Raw genomic sequence first — 18231 nt, 5'->3', positions numbered from 1 at the left:
ACCAGTAAAACGTCCTCAACTGACTGAGAGGCACATGCAGAATAGTCTGATATGGTGTCGTGCCCGTAGTCGATGGAACTTGGCCAACTGGAGAAGGATCCATTGGTCAAAATATCGCTGGACTTTATGAAGAATGAATCCGTTTGCCTCAGAGAAGCATTCAACGACATGTAATGAGTATGAGGCGTAGGGTTGAAGCTGTGGCCAATGTCCGTGGATCATACACACGTTGCTGACGTTTCTGTCTTGCAATGTTTTCTAATCCTTCAATTTCTGGTCTTCGGTAAAATTCCTTTCTACTCATATTCTTTTGGAACACAAGATAAACGTGCTTTGGGACAACTTTTGCATCACATGAGGTTTACATATTCGGCTTATAACAATCGTACATTTCGTTATAATAGTCATCATTAAGTGCCAAAAGTAACAGCTCACAAATATGGTGGGTGGCGCTTAACTTTTGTGCATGTGTATATAAGTGTTGTCTTCTCAAATAAAACAGTAATGGCTTTTATTTGAAATTATACAGGTAGGTTTTTTATGCTAGGGTATCAATGCCTATAGTTGAGTGAAGTGTAAATATTGGCTTTGACTGATGGGCGGAACAAACCCAGGTTGTTTGGTTAACTGCTGTCATTCATACATCATTGGTGTGTCTACAGTTCCCATGGTCTATCTTCCCTTTATGTCGAACAAAGGTCCTGCAATTCCAGCCCTTGGCGTCTGCATCTCACAACGTTTCAGGTACAATCGAGCATGTTTGTTTTTTTCAAAGATTTCAAAGAGCATCATACAATTATTTCTCAGACTTTGTTTGATGAAGGTTACAACATTCAAGGTCCCAGTAAAGTTTTATAGCTGACGTGTGAAGATATTTCTTATGAATATGGAAAGGGTTTTGTTGTTTTTGTTTGAATGTTGTAACCTTGATCAAACTACTTTTGAGCAAGAGTCGTATGAGTAGATATATAGACAACGAGCAACACGTGACCTTCTTAGATCCGGCCGACCACGTATCACTACTAGAGCACACGAAATATTCATACGGCTACGCCACTTGCGTGAAAGAACCACCGTGGCCACCTCTACAACTACGGCAATACCATGAATGCGTAGGATATCAGCCCAGACAGTGATGAATCGCTAGACGACCAGTTCTAGGTGTCATTGACGGATCTGCATCCTCGGCTGTGATGTGAAAGGTGTCATGGTCACAGAATAAGGCCAAGTTTGGTTTAGTGACGGGTCACAATTCGGTATCTGATTCCTTCCATGGGACGACGATGATAGTCGGATGTGTTATCTATGGTGGCCATACAAGATATTGAGAACCGATGACCTTTACTTGGAAATCTACTGTTCTGTGTGTGCAATATGGGATCTGAGTCAATCACAATGATGTATGCCGTTTTTGAACAATCGATTACCATCTGTTGATATATAAAAGTTACATCCAAACATCACTTTTACGTTTCTTGTTTTGCAGAGTATACTATTTAGATATGATAGAAGCTAAAACTGCTCTTCAAAATAATAAGAATGTGACACTGTTTAGTATACATTATGATTTAATCACGATAATCGTCTGAAAAGAAATTACATCAAAACATGATATTTTGTATCCATGTAATTTATGAGATCACTTGATGGTAACGGTTTGGGTAAAATGAGTGAAATAACCACATGGGTCAGTGGCAGTGACTGTTCCATGGACAGAGACAACTTTATCCTGGTCTTTAAGCGTCAGTGCAATCTGTGTGTCGTTCGTCACAACCCTCTCGAGGATGTCGGTGCAACCTTCTGTGCTTCCAATACTGACTTCGTAGTGAAACCGATTCCAGTCAGAGAGAAACACACCTGCCCATTTTAGAATCGCTTTATTACCTTCTCTGGACAGTTTCAGTTTAGCACCGTCTACAACAAATGAAAACTCAATTGTTTTATGTCTATTTCTCCTGACGACTACTTGCAAATATTATCAACACTTAGACCTCAATAGCATTTTAACAGTCATCTTTCAAACTTTTGACATTTAGAAAGCAGCAATTATTATTGTTTAAGGTTACAAAACTTCAACTTAAACAATATTCGTTCACTTTTGAAATGTCCACTGCGCATCTTTTTCTATGCTTTGCACTACCCATGTCTATATCATTATGTTACTAATGGCGTGATTACTCGTGATATGGAGAACTACGGCAATACCAGGATTGCGAAGGAAATCAGCCCAGACAGTGAGGAACCGCTCATGCTCTGAAGGTATTCGCGCTGGACAACCAGTTCGAGGTATCATTTTGACGGACCTGCATCGTCGACAGGGACGTCAACGATGTCATGGTCACAGAGCGTGGCCACAATTGCATGGAGACAAGTTTGGTTTACTGACGAGTCACGTTTTATGCTTCGCCGTGCTGAGAACTAACAGGCTGATTGTCATTCTAGAAATAGGTGAGTACATAAGAAAACAAACAACTTTATGAACCAGAAGATAGTATCCACAAAAGTGTATGTTGTCTTATTTTCTTATGCGGAAGCTGCTGACGTCGTGTTGTGTTTACGAACCTGCTAAAGCCGGCGGATGCTCATGGTATGTGAAGGTAAGACGTGTAACGGCTGGTTCAGCTCCAATGATGCTGTCAGGGTACACCTCTGCATGATATGTAGTCATGTTCTTGAAATGCAAGCCAGAGAATGTGACGAACTCAAACGAATTGTCCACATTGGCCAGATACGTGGTAGACTCGTCTGTAACTTTGATCTGGAGGGTGTACAAGAGGAGTGTGCAATTGTTGATAAACGCGGCAGTCAGCAGTATTCCTGTTTGTTTACGTTATCAAATAACCAATCTAATCTGGGTCCGACAAACCACTGACTGAGCAACAATCCACACCATCGAAAATGACGACATGCGGTCAGCCAAGTCGCACTCATTGACTCACTCACTCACTCACTCACTCATAACATATATTCAGCTGTTGCATCCAGTTAGTCAGACGACCAGAACCTACCACAGTTTTTTGAATATCCTCCCTTCGCCAATGCACTTTGACGCTCTTACTCCTCTGACAGATCCTGGATACAGAGGGTAGCGAGAAGCCTGTCAGAAGTTCAACAACAGCTGTCGTAGGCGATGTTGTGTCCCTCATGACAGTAACGCCGTCAGTAGTAGCTGTTGCCATCAATCCAACCTTGTTGAAACATCGGACTGTTGAGAAGACTCTCACACTTGTCGATATATCCGCTAAGTTAAACTTTGCTGAAGTCTCACCTTCATGGACAATCTCAAACGTTTTAATATCGCTTCCCCCTGTTGTCGACCCTGTAACACATATTAGTTGATTATCTCCTGTATGTATATTACATATATCACGTAACACACAATACCTGAGTATATCATATATCTATACGACATATATCACGTGACACACAACAGTTCAGTATTTCATATATCTATATGACATATATCACGTAACACACAATACCTGAGTATATCATATATCTATACGACATATATCACGTGACACACAACAGTTCAGTATTTCATATATCTATATGGCATATATCACGTAACACACAATACCTGAGTATATCATATATCTATACGACATATATCACGTGACACACAACAGTTCAGTATTTCATATATCTATATGGCATATATCACGTAACACACAATAGTTCAGTATTTCATATATCTATATGACATATATCACGTAACACACAATAGTTCAGTATTTCATATATCTAAAAGACATAAATCACGTAACACAAAATAGTTCAGTATTTCATATATCTAAAAGACAAAAATCACGTAACACACAATAGTTCAGTATTTCATATATCTAGAAGACATTAATCACGTAGCACACAACAGTTCAGTATATCATATATATATAGAAGACATAAATCACGTAACACACAATAGTTCAGCATTTCATATATCTATATGACATATATCACGTAACACACAATAGTTCAGTATTTCATATATCTAAAAGACATAAATCACGTAACACACAATAGTTCAGTATTTCATATATATATAGAAGACATAAATCACGTAACACACAATAGTTCAGTATTTCATATATCTATATGACATATATCACGTAACACACAATAGTTCAGTATTTCATATATCTAAAAGACATAAATCACGTAACACAAAATAGTTCAGTATTTCATATATCTAAAAGACAAAAATCACGTAACACACAATAGTTCAGTATTTCATATATCTAGAAGTCATAAATCACGTAGCACACAACAGTTCAGTATATCATATATCTAAAAGACATAAATCACGTAACACACAATAGTTCAGTATTTCATATATATATAGAAGACATAAATCACGTAACACACAATAATTCAGTTTTTCATATATCTATATGACAGATATCACGTAACACACAATAGTTCAGTATTTCATATATCTAAAAGACATAAATCACGTAACACACAAAAGTTCAGTATTTCATATATCTATATGCAAGATATCATGTAACACAATAGTTCAGTATTTCATATATCTAGAAGACATAAATGACGTAGCACACAACAATTCAGTATATCAAATATCTACATGACACACATAACACACATTAGTTGAGTGTATCATTAATCTATATCACACGTATCAAGTAATACAGAGTACCTGGGGATATCATGTATGTATATCACACATATCACGTAACTCAGGATATGGGAGCACGGGTGGACCAGTGGCCTCAGGCGCCGCGATTCGCTGTGCAGAGGTACGTCGCTTGGGCACGCACGAAACCTATGATTTTGGGATCGAATTCCGGTTCGCCCCGATTATGTTTCTAGATTTGTCAGCACCATACCCGTGCCCGTGGGTTCCACCGAAGTGGTAAACGTTTGAGACCTGCATCACTTCGGGCATTCCTCCCACATTAAGCTGACACGCCGTGATATGGCTGGAATACTGTTAAAAGCAGCGTTATACCCAACTCACACACACATAATTCAGGATATCATGTATGTATATCACACATATCACGTAACACGTAGTAGCTGTGGATATCGTGTATGTATATCACACATATCACGTAACACCCAGTAGCTGTGGATATCGTGTATGTATATCACACATGTCACGTAACACGCAGTAGCTGTGGATATCGTGTATGTATATCACACGTCACGTAACACACATTAGTTTAGGATATCATGTATGTATATCACACATATCAAGTAACACGCGGTAGCTGTGGATATCGTGTATGTATATCACACATGTCACATAACACACAATAGTTTAGGATATCATGTATGTATATCACACATATCACGTAACACGCAGTAGCTGTGGATATCGTGTATGTATATCACACATGTCACATAACACACATTTGTTTAGGATATCATGTATGTAAATCACACATATCAGGTAACACGCAGTAGCTGTGGATGTCCTGTATGTATATCACACATGTCACATAACACACAGTAGCTGTGGATATCGTGTATGTATATCACACATGTCACGTAACACACATTAGTTTAGGATATCATGTTTGTATATCACACATATCAAGTAACACGCAGTAGCTGTGGATATCGTGTATGTATATCACACATGTCACATAACACACATTAGTTTAGGATATCATGTATGTATATCACAAATATCAAGTAACATGCAGTAGCTGTGGATATCGTGTATGTATATCACACATGTCACGTAACACACATTAGTTTAGGATATCATGTATGTATATCACACATATCATGTAACACGCAGTAGCTGTGGATATCGTGTATGTATATCACACATGTCACATAACACACATTGGTTTAGGATATCATGTATGTATATCACACATATCAGGTAACACGCAGTAGCTGTGGATATCGTGTATGTATATCACACATGTTACATAACACGCAGTTGCTGTGGATATCGTGTATGTATATCATACATGTCACGTAACACGCATTAGCTGTGGATATCGTGTATGTATATCACACATATCATGTAACACGCAGTAGCTGTGGATATCATGTATGTATATCACACATGTCACATAACACGCAGTAGCTGTGGATAGCGTGTATGTATATCACACATGTCACATAACACGCAGTAGCTGTGGATATCGTGTATGTATATCACACATGTCACATAACACGCAGTAGCTGTGGATAGCGTGTATGTATATCACACATGTCACATAACACGCAGTAGCTGTGGATATCGTGTATGTATATCATACATGTCACGTAACACGCAGTAGCTGTGGATATCGTGTATGTATATCACACATGTCACATAACACGCAGTAGCTGTGGATATCGTGTATGTATATCACACATGTCACATAACACGCAGTAGCTGTGGATATCGTGTATGTATATCACACACGTCACATAACACGCAGTAGCTGTGGATATCGTGTATGTATATCACACATGTCACGTAACAGACATTAGTTTAGGATATCATGTATGTATATCACACATATCACGTAACACATCGTAGCTGTGGATATTGTGTATGCATATCACACATGTCACGTAACACATCGTAGCTGTGGATATTGTGTATGCATATCACACATGTCACGTAACACATCGTAGCCGAGGATATCATGTATGCATATCACACCTATCACGTAACACATCGTAGCTGAGGATATTGTGTATGTATATCACACATGTTACATAACACGCAGTAGCTGTGGATATCATGTATGTATATCACACATGTCACGTAACACACATTAGTTTAGGATATCGTGTATGTATATCACACATATCACGTAACTCGCAGTAGCTGTGGATATCGTGTATGTATATCACACATGTCACGTAACACGCAGTAGCTGTGGATATCGTGTATGTATATCACACATGTCACGTAACACACATTAGTTTAGGATATCATGTTTGTATATCACACATATCAAGTAACACGCAGTAGCTGTGGATATCGTGTATGTGTATCACACATGTCACGTAACACACAATAGTTTAGGATATCATGTATGTATATCACACATATCACGTAACACACAGTAGCTGTGGATATCGTGTATGTATATCACACATGTCACGTAACACACATTAGTTTAGGATATCATGTATGTATATCACACATATCAAGTAACACGCAGTAGCTGTGGATATCGTGTATGTATATCACACATGTCACGTAACACACATTAGTTTAGGATATCATGTATGTATATCACACATATCAAGTAACACGCAGTAGCTGTGGATATTGTGTATGTATATCTCACATGTCACGTAACACACATTAGTTTAGGATATCATGTATGTATATCACACCTATCACGTAACACGCAGTAGCTGTGGATATCGTGTATGTATATCACACATGTCACCTAACACGCAGTAGCTGTGGATATCGTGTATGTATATCACACATGTCACATAACACGCAGTAGCTGTGGATATCGTGTATGTATATCACACATATCATGTAACACGCAGTAGCTGTGGATATCGTGTATGTATATCACACATGTCACATAACACGCAGTAGCTGTGGATATCGTGTATGTATATCACACATGTCACATAACACGCAGTAGCTGTGGATATCGTGTATGTATATCACACATGTCACATAACACGCAGTAGCTGTGGATAGCGTGTATGTATATCACACATGTCACATAACACGCAGTAGCTGTGGATATCGTGTATGTATATCACACATGTCACATAACACGCAGTAGCTGTGGATAGCGTGTATGTATATCACACATGTCACATAACACGCAGTAGCTGTGGATAGCGTGTATGTATATCACACATGTCACATAACACGCAGTAGCTGTGGATATCGTGTATGTATATCACACATGTCACGTAACAGACATTAGTTTAGGATATCATGTATGTATATCACACATATCACGTAACACATCGTAGCTGTGGATATTGTGTATGCATATCACACATGTCACGTAACACATCGTAGCTGTGGATATTGTGTATGTATATCACACATGTTACGTAACACGCAGTAGATGTGGATATCATGTATGTATATCACACATGTCACGTTACACACATTAGTTTAGGATATCGTGTATGTATATCACACATATCACGTAACTCGCAGTAGCTGTGGATATCGTGTATGTATATCACACATGTCACGTAACACGCAGTAGCTGTGGATATCGTGTATGTATATCACACATGTCACGTAACACACATTAGTTTAGGATATCATGTATGTATATCACACATATCAAATAACACGCAGTAGCTGTGGATATCGTGTATGTATATCACACATGTCACGTAACACACAATAGTTTAGGATATCATGTATGTATATCACACATATCACGTAACACGCAGTAGCTGTGGATATCGTTTATGTATATCACACATGTCACATAACACACATTAGTTTAGGATATCATGTATGTATATCACACATATCACGTAACACGCAGTAGCTGTGGATATCATGTATGTATATCACACATGTCACATAACACGCAGTAGCTGTGGATATCGTGTATGTATATCACACATGTCACGTAACACACATTAGTTTAGGATATCATGTATGTATATCACACATATCAAGTAACACGCAGTAGCTGTGGATCTCGTGTATGTATATCACACATGTCACGTAACACACATTAGTTTAGGATATCATGTATGTATATCACACATATCAAGTAACATGCAGTAGCTGTGGATATCGTGTATGTATATCACACATGTCACGTAACACACATTAGTTTAGGATATCATGTATGTATATCACACATATCACGTAACACGCAGTAGCTGTGGATATCGTGTATGTATATCACACATGTCACATAACACACATCGGTTTAGGATATCACGTATGTATATCACACATATCAAGTTACACGCAGTAGCTGTGGATATCGTGTATGTATATCACACATGTCACATAACACGCAGTAGCTGTGGATAGGGTGTATGTATATCACAGGCACATAACACGCAGTAGCTGTGGATATCGTGTATGTATATCATACATGTCACGTAACACGCAGTAGCTGTGGATATCGTGTATGTATATCATACATGTCACGTAATACGCATTAGCTGTGGATATCGTGTATGTATATCACACATATCATGTAACACGCAGTAGCTGTGGATATCGTGTATGTATATCACACATGTCACATAACACGCAGTAGCTGTGGATAGCGTGTATGTATATCACACATGTCACATAACACGCAGTAGCTGTGGATATCGTGTATGTATATCACACATGTCACATAACATGCAGTAGCTGTGGATATCGTGTATGTATATCACACATGTCACATAACACGCAGTAGCTGTGGATATCGTGTATGTATATCACACATGTCACATAACACGCAGTAGCTGTGGATAGCGTGTATGTATATCATACATGTCACGTAACACGCAGTAGCTGTGGATATCGTGTATGTTTATCATACATGTCACGTTACACGCATTAGCTGTGGATATCGTGTATGTATATCTCACATATCATGTAACACGCAGTAGCTGTTGATATCGTGTATGTATATCACACATGTCACATAACACGCAGTAGCTGTGGATAGCGTGTATGTATATCACACATGTCACATAACACGCAGTAGCTGTGGATATCGTGTATGTATATCATACATGTCACGTAACACGCAGTAGCTGTGGATATCGTGTATGTATATCATACATGTCACGTAACACGCAGTAGCTGTGGATATCGTGTATGTATATCACACATATCATGTAACACGCAGTAGCTGTGGATATCGTGTATGTATATCACACATGTCACATAACACGCAGTAGCTGTGGATAGCGTGTATGTATATCACACATGTCACATAACACGCAGTAGCTGTGGATATCGTGTATGTATATCACACATGTCACATAACATGCAGTAGCTGTGGATATCGTGTATGTATATCTCACATGTCACATAACACGCAGTAGCTGTGGATATCGTGTATGTATATCACACATGTCACATAACACGCAGTAGCTGTGGATATCGTGTATGTATATCACCCATATCATGTAACACGCAGTAGCTGTGGATATCGTGTATGTATATCACACATGTCACATAACACGCAGTAGCTGTGGATATCGTGTATGTATATCCCACATGTCACATAACACACATTAGTTTAGGATATCATGTATGCATATCACACATATCACGTCACACATCGTAGATGAGGATATTGTGTATGTATATCACACATATGACGTAACACAGGATACCATGTATGTCGTAAGAGGCTTTGTTGATGCATGTCATCGTATCAGACCTCGGATTAGAAGGTCCGTGGTTGGAATCCCATAACGGGACTCGGAGATTTTATGGCCGCTTCATCATGCAACACCAGTAATTGATTATATTATGTACTTATATGGTGTACGTCATGTAACATACACTTGTTGATAATATTATATAGGTTTATCGTGTATATCATGTAACACACAATAGTTGATTATATCATGTATGTATAACGTGTACAATATATAACATACAGTAGTTTATTACATCCTGAAAGTATATGACGTATATCATGCAACTTGCACATAATCCAGATGAATGACTAAACGCATTTTAAGAAATATTCCAGCATATAGTTAGATGCCTCTCCAAAAGAAGAATTATAAATAATAGGTTAATCGTTTATGTATTCAAAGGAGATAAAGAGACTTTCAAATTTAAGTAACATACCAATGCTCCAATCACAATGATGTATATGTGACTCTTCGTCTTGTACATTCCAATTGACGTACACATCTCCAACCTTTACGAAGTCAATATCAGAACCTGAGAGAAGAAAGAGGTAAATGGATATATCCATGTGTGTGTGTGTGTGTGTGTGTGTGTGTGTGTGTGTGTGTGTGTGTGTGTGTGTGTGTGTGTGTGTGTGTGAGTCATATCAGTAGGCTAAGATAATAGTATACTAAAAGAAACAAATAAACATCTGACAATTACAGGATTCCTTTTAAGGCAAATACCTTTTCGATTTCTGTTGTGTGCAGGGGGCTGTATGAACACCTGAACCACACCTGTGTCTCCGCATCACACACCGGAACCCCATCCCAAAACTAAACCTCAGACCAAACCCAAACCCAAACCCCAGCCAAAACCCAAACATCAATCCCAGCTCAAACTTAAACCCCAGTTCAAACTCAAACCCCCGCACTAACCCAAACCCCAGTCCAAACCCAAATCCCATCCCAAACCCAACCCAAACCCCAGTCCAAACCCAAACCCCAGCCCAAACCCAAACCCCAACCCTAACCCAAACCCAAGCCCTAACCCAAACCCCAGCCCAAACCTCGAACCCCAGCCCAAACCCAAACCCCAGCCCAAACCTAAACCCAAACCCAAATCCCAGCCCAAACCCAAACCCAAAACCAAACCCCAGCCCAATCCCAAATCCCAGCCCTAACCCAAACCCCAGCCCAAACCCCAGTCCAAACCCAAATCCCAGCCCAAAACAAAACCCAAGTCCAAATCCCCAGCCCAAACCAAAACCCAAGTCCAAACCCAAGTCCAAACCCAAGTCCAAACCCCAGTCCAAACCCAAATCCCAGCCCAAAACCAAACCCAAACCCAAGTCCAAACCCCAGCCCAAACCCCAGCCCAAACCCAAACCCAAACCCCAGCCCTAACCCAAACCCAAGCCCAATCCCAAATACAACCCCAAGCCCAAACCCCAGCCAAAACCCAAACCCAAGCCTAATCCCAAATCCAAGTCGAAACCCAAACCGAAACCCCAGCCCTAACCCAAACCCCAGTCTAAACCCAAACCCCAGCCAAAACCCAAATCCCAGACCGAAACCCAAACCCCAGCCCAAACCCCAGCCCAAACCCAAATCCCAGCCAAAACCTAAACCCAAGTCCAAACGCCAGCCCAAACCCCAGTCCAAACCGAAATCCCAGCCAAAACCCAAACCCCAGCCCGATCCAAAATCCCAGCCAAAATCCCAAACCCCAGCACAAACCCAAGCACAAACCCCAGCACAAACCCCAGCACAAACCCAAATCCCAGCCCAAACCCAAATCCCTACCCAAATCCCAACAGAGTACCGGAGCACCTATCTAAAGCAGCTGAGGGGTATGGTCCATATAGGGCAACATGACTGCTTGAGTCATCCTGATCTGCAGCTCCCTAGGATCAGATGAGACGAAGCTGACATCCAATCCCTCGTTCAGCTGATGGAGGCGAGCTGGTTGAATCCTTTCAACACTGACCAAGGAGACCTTGTCAGTCTGTCGAATGCTACTGCTGCGCCGGAAGAAGTGGCCAAAGACCTTCTCGGGGCTCGCAAGATAGGAGAAGATGCAAACCAGACCTTCACACAAGAACGCTTAGAAGCATCTGACCCATCTGTACCGTTCCACGCCAGGATGCAAAAGAAGAATCTGAAAACTTTCTCAGACATCAGGAAGAAGTCCCGCAGCAAAGGCCGTGCCAAAAAAGTGGTCCTGAAAACTGACAGGAAATTATTTGGTCAGATGATCCTTGTAGCTGAGAGTCGAAAACTGCAGATGCATGTGTTACTGGCTCATCCTCTGGGGCCTCTGCCATGGGCCCTCGCCAATGGAGATGGGTCCCTCCACAAGACGAACAAAGCAGCCCTGGCCAGGGAATTGGAGAAGACAGTTTCCCCAGCAGAAGATTTCCCAGATCCATCCGCAACTGTAATAGATGGAATGAGCTTCATCCAGAAGTTGAACGGTAATGAGAAAACTTTCGAACAGCTGACAGAATCAGCCTTGTCCCTTGTTTTGCATGAAGGCAAGAAGAGCCAATGCATCGATGTCGTCTTTGACGTGTACAAGGAGACGTCCATTAAAGACACAGAACAATGTAACAGGGGGTCAGACACAGGAATCCAATTCAGAAACATTGCATCTGGTCACAATATTCAGCAATGGAGAAAGTTCCTGAGCAGCTCGTCTAACAAGACAAGATTGATCAAGTTCCTGGTGGAAGAATGGAAGAAAGCAAGACAAAGAGAGAAACTCGAGAACAAGGTACTGTATGTTACCTGCGAAGACATCTGCTATAAGATGACCAAAGAAGAGTGGGAGGAGGCTGGAGAGTTGAAGTCTTCTCAAGCAGAAGCCGACACCCGCCTTCTGCTCCATGCTCTGCATGCAGCGGAGCATGGCTACAAGAGTGTAGTCATCACTGCTGATGATACTGATGTCTTGGTCTTGACCCTCGGCGTCAGCAGCAGTATCGCGTGCCGTATATTCCAGAAATGTTGGACGAAGAGCGGCATAAGGTACATAGACACCCGGAAGCTACACCAGGCAGTGGGAGATGATGTCTGTAATGCACTCGTCGGCATGCATGCGTTCACGGGCTGTGATACAATCAGTGCCTTTGCTGGCCGGGGGAAGATATCAACGTTGAAGAGGATTAAGTCAGACAAGACCTACCAGGAGGCCTTCAGTGAACTTGGTCGTTCATGGGAGGTATCAACGGAATTGTTCCAGGGGCTGCAGAAGATCACCTGCAAATGTACCTGCCTTCTGCCCAGACGACCGAGGTGAACAGACTCAGACACCAACTCTTCTGTGCCAGACGAGGAGAGGTGGAGTCAAGCCAACTGTCACCTTGTAAAGACTGCTGGTTCATGCATGCTCTCCGTGCCAACTACCAGGCTACCTTCTGGAGGTGATGTCTGCAGACCCAGCCCATTGTCCCAAGCCCCAAGGAGTGTGGTTGGACAACAGATGAGGACGGAAAGCTGACAATTCAGTAGATGCGTGGTTCACCTGCACCAGATGCCGTTCTCCAGCTGCTCTCCTGCAAATGTGTCCCCTCATGCAAGCTGCCAGATTGTTCTTGCCTCACCAATGGCTTGAAGTGCACAGATATGTGTAAGCTATAAACCTGCACCAACCAAGCCAAGGAGGATGAACCACAGTTGGAGCTTTCAGATTTGTCAGACTCTGATGATGAGCTTGACGGTGATTAGGCCAAGTTACTCAACTATGGACACATATAATTCAATTTTCAAGTCAATTTTCAAAGCTACTAGTGTTCTGATTGTGTGCCCAAGAGATTAACCATGGTCTCTATGATGTTTTTATTCTGTATGTAATCGTTTCATTGTCAGAGTAAATTACATTAACAAAATACGTGTTTATGGCTGTTTTCCTTAATGGGTTAAAAGTACTAATAAGCTACCAATCTGCGATGGTTATCATATCAAAACATAAACTAGACATATATAGAATGTGAAAAATTGCAACTAGAATTTGCCACTCTGAGTGGTACCGATAAGTGAAATTTTGGTCTTGGCTCATGGACTAATACACACCTTCTCCATCATTGATGTGTGCAAACGTCGGAGGAGTCATGTCGGCAGTGATGGGGTCAGGGTGGGAGACAGTGGTGAGACCAGCAGCATTCCTGGCTGTGATGGTCAGGAACAGTTTCTGTTTGTGTGACAGCCTCAGACCAGAAAGAGTTCCGTGTGCATTTCTGCGGACACTCTTAAAGCCCTGCAATTGAGTTCCTCCAGAGGTTGTACCTAAATATAATACAAAGCGTTAATGCAAGATTTTCTGTCGAAACATTTCCACTTAACATAAAGGGCAAAATAGCTGTGGAAATAAATGAATGAACCACTGAAAAACAGTGCTCGCGACAAGAGCAAGCATGTCTGCCCTACCGCTAGCATCCGCCGTTCATCCAATTTGCATAAAAAATATAAATGCCTAACGCAGTACAGTTGTACTCCTGCCATGCGACGTCAGCTTGTAAACAAACCAGACCATCAAGTGCTCGATAAACCAGAAAATCCAGAGTCGCGATGGTACTATAAATAAAAAGTTGAATGAAGTTATCACCTGATTCCAATATCAAACATAAAGATTTCATCAAGCTTAAAACCACAAATATGTTATTCCGATTAAAACATAATTTCACATAGCCACCAAAGGCGTCTTGTTCTTCAAAATGTATTGTGCTCAAAACACATAGAATTGAGTAATGACTTAGACTTACCTACTGCCCATGTATATTCTGTGATCGGAGACGATGGATCTTCAAAATGCCACGAAGCATGCACAGACGACCAATGGGATAAAAACACTGATTTAGTCACCAAATGGCTGTCCTTCTCCAACATGGTCATGTTTCCAGAATATTCAATCTCTTGAACTGTCACATGATCCAACACAATTTCCATATTTCGGGACACTGTTTCTATACAGAGACCCGTGGCCTTGGTATCAGCTGTCATGTGATATGTGTAGGTGTACCATAATACCGATGACTGCTTCTTCTTCTTACAAACACCTTTACATAGACGTGGATCTAAGCTGAACGTGAACACCTCCCGACCTATAGTAACACTTCCTTCCACAGCCTTGTGGTCAGCAGTCAAAGTCTCCGGATATCCAACATGAACAGTTACTTTGTATTTTCTCCCAACTGCAAGCCCAGTAATATTCTGCTGTATTCTACCACTTACAGCAACTAACGTTCTCCCGTGTTTGGCATTAGGGGCGTCTGGTGTCAGTGTTCGTATACAGGAGTTTGGCCCGGCCTTCCACGATAGCAGTGGGGAACAAACAGTATCAGACAAATTAGTTCCAATGACTTCTTCAAAGGACGGGTTTAAAACCATGTTGTCCCCAAGATATGCAACGTCCATAACTGTGGGTGGGGACGTATCAACTACTACACCATCAGATACAACCACTCTTGATGTGTGACCAACAACATCGACAGCATACACCTTGGTCCAGATGGATGTGTCTGAGGTGAGTTAATATACATGTTTATCGTTTATGAAATACCATATATATTACGATTAGCAAAGTTAAAAGCATAAAACTACATGTAAAAACACCTGGCGTTACCATGAACATAAACTGATGGGCATAAAAAAACTTCTCACTGAGTTGAATGTAAGTAACAGTAAAACCAAGACGAATAGCGTTGTCAAAATGACTGTAATCAATAAGGTCAATAAGGTCATCATCAGCAAGTATGATGTCACCTGGTATTCACCACCGTTCTGCTGAAGAGAGTTCTCACGGACTTTGTTTGCGTGGTGTCTGGTCTCTTATCCACCTGTCCAAATGATCTACAAAGAGTTTTATTGGATTCATATCCTTTGAACAAGCAGGCCATGGCAGAGCCTACACGTTGTTGTTTAGGTAGTCCTGCACAATTCGTTGTCTTGCTTATTCGTGCTGCACAATTGATTCCTAGGGCTGTCAACATAAAATGGTAATGCAGCTGGACAACTTTATCTCTATAGCCTTGATCGTTCTTGTTGCTATTAATGTTCACAAGGCGCGTTTTCTGATCACCGCAAATGCGTCCCAAATCCATCATCGTCTTCATATGAATGTACCTATTTGATGCATCCAGGTGTCAGGCGTTCCCATCTACGTCTCTTCACACACACTATATTCTATCAACCCAATGAAGAGCAAAGCGACTTTGGTCTGTGTAAAGTAGTCGCGCCCAGTACGTCGCTGCCAACGTTATACAGTTTTCTTTCATTGCCGTCTCCGAAGTAAATGTCTCGGGGCCTCGAAAGGAAGAATAGGTTGTGACATCTGCAGCATGTAGACGTCGTAAGACCGTGCGTTGACATATGTGTCAACCCAATGCCTCTCAATACCAAACTACCCACAGGTTGACAATTTCCCCTCTGTACAGGTGAACAAGTCATCATCTTGTTTGACAGTCGAGGGCGTAAGTATCATAGACAATAGATAAAAGTGACAAAACCCTTTCCATACTTATTCAGAAATCTCGATTGTATGATTCTGACAATATCATGCGCATGTGTTTATGAATCACTATCAAATTGTGATGATACCAGGTGTTCGTGATAAGGTGAGTATATCCTCCCCCATCGGTGGAACGCATCACCAAACACATGCAGAGGCAAGTCTATAGTTTACTAACATGGGAACATATGGTACAAGTCACAATTGGTAATTGCATCATTTTCGTCACCGATGTGTCATATTTGGAAATGTCTACCATATCTACCATTACACTTTTCTCAGCTTTACTGAGGCCTTGAATGTTATAACCTTATCAAACAACTCTTGGCTCGTATGACGCTTTTTGAATTCTTAGTACAAAGAGCATGGTCGATTGTACTTCAAAAGTTGTGAAATGTAAACACCAAAGGCTGGAGCTGCAGGAATATTGCTCGACATGAAGTGAAAGTTGATGAATAGAAAATTGAAGTCATTCCCCTTTTTATACAGTCTTGTGGAGAGTGCTTTGTCATTGTAACTGGTCGCCTTTATTTCTAGTGAAGTGAAAGGGAATTGGCTATTTCGTGGTTGTTGAATGATCATCAGATCATCGATATACTTGAAGCTTAAGTAAAACTGTTTAGCCACATGACTCTCTTTTTATTATAAAGAAACAGATCAGCAAGAAGGGTAGCACAATTGGTGTCCATGGGGATGTCTACTTCTGCCGAAAAGTCTTACCCCAAAATTCTACATAGATGTTATCAGTGAGAAAGTCAAGTATTTCACACACTATTCGCTAAGTTAACTTCAGTTGACATTTGCTGTCATTGTTGACAAGTTGTCCTGAACCTGTGAAGATACATATGTAACTTTATCTATGGGCACCACGTTTTGTTACACAGTTGTGTCATGTGGGGTAGTGATGTACAAAGTTGAAATATCAAATGATTTGAATTGAATTGAACATGGTTCTTTTCTGAGATTGCAAAATGTCAAGCAAATCTTTTTTTGCCATTTTCTCGGGATTGCACGTGGAAGTCGTATCATACACCCCTGTAATGTTTAGGCGAATGTTTTCAGCCTGGTTGCGTTTGGGAGATTCATTATGATTTTAATTGAAACACTATTTTTCAGTGAGAAATTTCTTTTGACCATCAGGGTTTCTTTTCGAAGCTGTTTTCACCTGTTAACACACATGGATTTAAAGTTTCCTTGTGTAATGTTATCAAAAAACATAGCGCAGACCGACTTTTATCATTAGTTACATACCATCAGCAATTGGTGAATCTAGGCTTGTTCTGGCTGATGTATGGAGCCCCACATCCTGCCAGTCCACAATGCTGCAGTCGGATGTGTCATTGGTTGCACCAACACACCAGAAATACTTGATGATTGTTGAATCTGTGTCAGAGAAGCCAAACCAGGAGGAAGAGATATCTTTTGGGGAGGACTGGAAGTCA

At 41.0% G+C, this 18231-nt stretch overlaps 1 protein-coding gene across 1 annotated transcript in view; it reads right to left on the bottom strand.

Annotated features, from left to right (window-relative positions):
• Positions 1-1565: 1565 nt before the first annotated feature.
• Positions 1566-18231, bottom strand: part of LOC124126446 — a 76544-nt gene continuing 59878 nt past the window's right edge. The window contains exons 39-45 of the mRNA XM_046489885.2: positions 18041-18231; positions 15045-15800; positions 14356-14568; positions 10742-10837; positions 3009-3319; positions 2563-2758; positions 1566-1914 (exon numbers count right to left, since the gene is read on the bottom strand). The exon at positions 18041-18231 is cut by the window's right edge and continues 13 nt beyond it. Coding sequence (XP_046345841.2) covers positions 1640-1914; positions 2563-2758; positions 3009-3319; positions 10742-10837; positions 14356-14568; positions 15045-15800; positions 18041-18231 — 2038 coding nt within the window. The 3' untranslated portion in view covers positions 1566-1639. The remainder of the gene's footprint in view (positions 1915-2562; positions 2759-3008; positions 3320-10741; positions 10838-14355; positions 14569-15044; positions 15801-18040) is intronic.

The sequence above is a fragment of the Haliotis rufescens genome, unplaced genomic scaffold (genome assembly GCF_023055435.1).
Source record: "Haliotis rufescens isolate VD_foot unplaced genomic scaffold, xgHalRufe1.0.p SCAF_51, whole genome shotgun sequence".
NCBI classification, from domain to species: domain Eukaryota; kingdom Metazoa; phylum Mollusca; class Gastropoda; order Lepetellida; family Haliotidae; genus Haliotis; species Haliotis rufescens.
This window is presented reverse-complemented; position numbering and strand designations above follow the sequence as displayed.